We start from the raw sequence: 3054 nt of genomic DNA on the forward strand, positions 1-3054 counted from the left end.
AGGTTATACACTGCCTTTTTTTGAGGATCGAAAAAAAAATTGTCTCACATCGACCGGGAAAATACATTTTCTTATAGAATGTGCCCTGTAGAATCCATAATTTCAAACAGTTTGGAGTTTGGATGCTAGTTCAAAAGTTACAGCCCTTTGAATTAGTACCTACTGTTTAAAATTCGCTAACTCTGTTGTTTATCATCAAACAATACTAAATCCATATATTTCGTGTAGAACAACAAAACGTATGTGACTTAGTATAAAAAAGCAATTTTTGGGGAAAAATGGACAGTTTACCTCTGAGGTACAGAGATGCAGATTTTTTTCTCTAAAAAAACGTGTTTAGACTTTTGCTGTAAAATACTTAGGGGAGATAGTAAATGACTGTAAAGAAATTACCATTGAAATCCCTATGCTGCGTCGCGCTAAGCCCTGTATACTTGGTGCAGCATAAATTGAACACTGCACTAAAATAGACGAGTTCAGTATATCCCTGAGTTCCATCAATTAATTCTAAACGGATAAAATGAAACCATTGGGGTTACAGGCCAATTATTTACTGTATACCATTCATTCAAAGAATTTTCCTCCCTTTTCCAAGATTAACGTGTAGCTGTGATGGAATTTCCTTTATTGCGCGTTCACAGGAAATGGATACCTACTAATGAAGCCAATTTTTACGAACTTTTAAAACATCAAAGTATGATATAACAATAATTGTATAGCCTTTGTTGGGAAGGAAAAGGCGAGCTTAAAATGCCAAACTGGCAAATTCTCATTACACGATACAAAGCCGTTTGTTCCCTAATTTTCTGAGAAATACGAAAATTATTGTTCCTCTTTTGTTGCAGATATTAAACGTAACCGAACAGGAATTTTTTGACGGAATGGGGGTTTTCTTTGTCAGCTTCGTAGCTCAGTATGGATACGATCGCGTTTTGTCGGTGCTTGGACGACATATGAGGGATTTTTTGAATGGACTAGATAATTTACATGAATATTTAAAATTTTCCTACCCGAAAATGCAGGCGCCCAGTTTTATATGCGAAAACGAAAGTAGGAAAGGTCTAACTTTACATTATAGAAGTAAACGGAGAGGATTCGTTTACTACACAATGGGTCAAATTAGAGAAGTACGCCATCATACTATTTCAAATCTTATTGTCTGTCGTTGCTTCTTTCAGGTAGCGAAGCACTTTTATCACAAGGAGATGAAAATCATATTAGTAAAGGAGGAAATTCTTTTTGATATGGTGCACGTTACGTTTAATTGTGTGTTTGATAACCGAGCTTTTTGTTTAGCATCGTTAGTGATGACACGAGAGGAGAAGCACCTTCCGGTTAGCGCAGTGGCTCTCTTTGAAATTTTTCCATTTTGTATGGTATTTAGGTAAGTAAATGTTTGTTTATGAATATTTATGTAAGAGCTGCGAGTTTTATGATAGCAGTTCAAGACCAGATCACTCCATAAAACATGTAATAAAATATTCCACCCTTAAGAGTGTCTGGTGACGCCTCTGCATTTTCAACTAATACTTAGGGACAATGCGCTGTTGTGCAACCCCACTGAGTTGCACCGCTAATTTTACGTAGGTCTTGATCTGATGTGGAATAAAAATTATACAGGTTAAACAACGTTTTATTATGTACTAATTAATATCTAATAAAGTTCGCGATTTCTTCCGTTCTGAAGTTCAAGATGGACTACCTTATCATAATCACATTAGTTTTAGTTTCATTAGATGGAAATAAGGTAGTTTTAATAACATTTTTATAGTAATTTGCAAAATGGTATAATGTGATTTGATAGGGTAGTCATCTATCCTACTTTCTAGTTTAATTCCAAAAATGATGCCTTAACGTAGCTGAAACAGCTTCGTAGCAATACACAACCACAACTATTGTATTACAAGGTTCGGAATTTCTCTCGGATAACTGTTCTGAGTCATGCCCACTATTTCTAAATGATACAGCATCTAATTCTCGATCAAAGTCATGGTCATATTATTTGAGGAACGTTTGTGTTTACACGTTACATTGTTGTTTAAAATGTATACCGGGTGTTCATTTGAAACCTTCCCACCACGGATTTATCGAAATCCGCTGATTAAACGAAAAAACGCCGAGACACGTCAAAAGATTTGTCAAGGGGGTCCACTTTTTAACCAAAAACTACTTCACCCCCTTTCACCCTCTGTTCTCCAGGGTCATTCCCTTAAAAGTTTTAAATGACAAGTGGTATCGAGTAATATAGCTTATTTGAAAGGTCTTTCCAAGCCCGTTATTTTCAAGGATTTTTAAAATCGGTCGATTCGTTTTCGAGAAAATTAGAATAATTTCCACTCTTTCGGCTAATGTGTAAACCATTTTGGAAGTAAAATCTGAATCAATATATTTATTTTCAATATCTCAAGATTGTCACAAAAGTAACTGACAGCAAAATAAATTCTTTTTTTCCCATAGCAACAAATAAGTGATATTTTGCTTTCGTTTTTTACGATTAAATAAATGAAATAAAGATTTTTTAAGAGAACGACCCCGGGGGGCAGAGGTTGAAAGGGGGTGAAGTTTTTGATTAAAAAGTTGTCCCCCTTTTGACGTGTGTGTCACGGCGTTATTTCCTTTAATTAGTGGTTTTCGATAAATCTGTGGTAAGAAGTTTTCAGATGAACACCCTGTACGTTACCGCTAATGTTAGAAAAACGTTAATGTGCACATTGACGGACTGCGCATTAACCGTTCTGATCTGTAAAAGTGTGAAATTTAGTTAATCTAGTTAATGTGCACATTATAACCCAATCTAAATTATTAAAGTGCGAAAAAATATTGAAAAGAACAATACAGATACGTAATTTTGCGTTGTGATCCAAATTTCCTAACTTTGCATTAAAATTTGAAATTGCCGATTTAATTACTACAGTTCAACGAAGTAACACTTGAGGAATGGGAAGAATTTTATCGTAGACATCACGCAAACTTACGAAAGCGTCTAAGGGTCACAAAATTATAATAAAATTATTTTTTCCAATATATTGGAAAAAATTGAATGTATTGGGGAAA

The 3054-nt window shown here is 34.7% G+C and overlaps 1 protein-coding gene across 1 annotated transcript; it reads left to right on the forward strand.

The window, feature by feature from the left end:
- The first annotated feature begins 278 nt into the window (after positions 1–278).
- Positions 279–1461, forward strand: LOC116181953 (soluble guanylate cyclase 88E-like). Its single transcript, XM_031502403.1, has 3 exons — positions 279–298; positions 788–1127; positions 1179–1461. The coding sequence occupies exons 1-3, from the start codon at positions 279–281 to the stop codon at positions 1386–1388; spliced, it is 570 nt and encodes a 189-aa protein (XP_031358263.1). The 3' UTR covers positions 1389–1461.
- The last annotated feature ends 1593 nt before the right edge of the window (positions 1462–3054 follow it).

Source organism: Photinus pyralis, unplaced genomic scaffold, assembly GCF_008802855.1.
Source record: "Photinus pyralis isolate 1611_PpyrPB1 unplaced genomic scaffold, Ppyr1.3 Ppyr1.4_unclustered_Scaffold304, whole genome shotgun sequence".
In the NCBI taxonomy this organism is placed as follows: Eukaryota; Metazoa; Arthropoda; class Insecta; order Coleoptera; family Lampyridae; genus Photinus; species Photinus pyralis.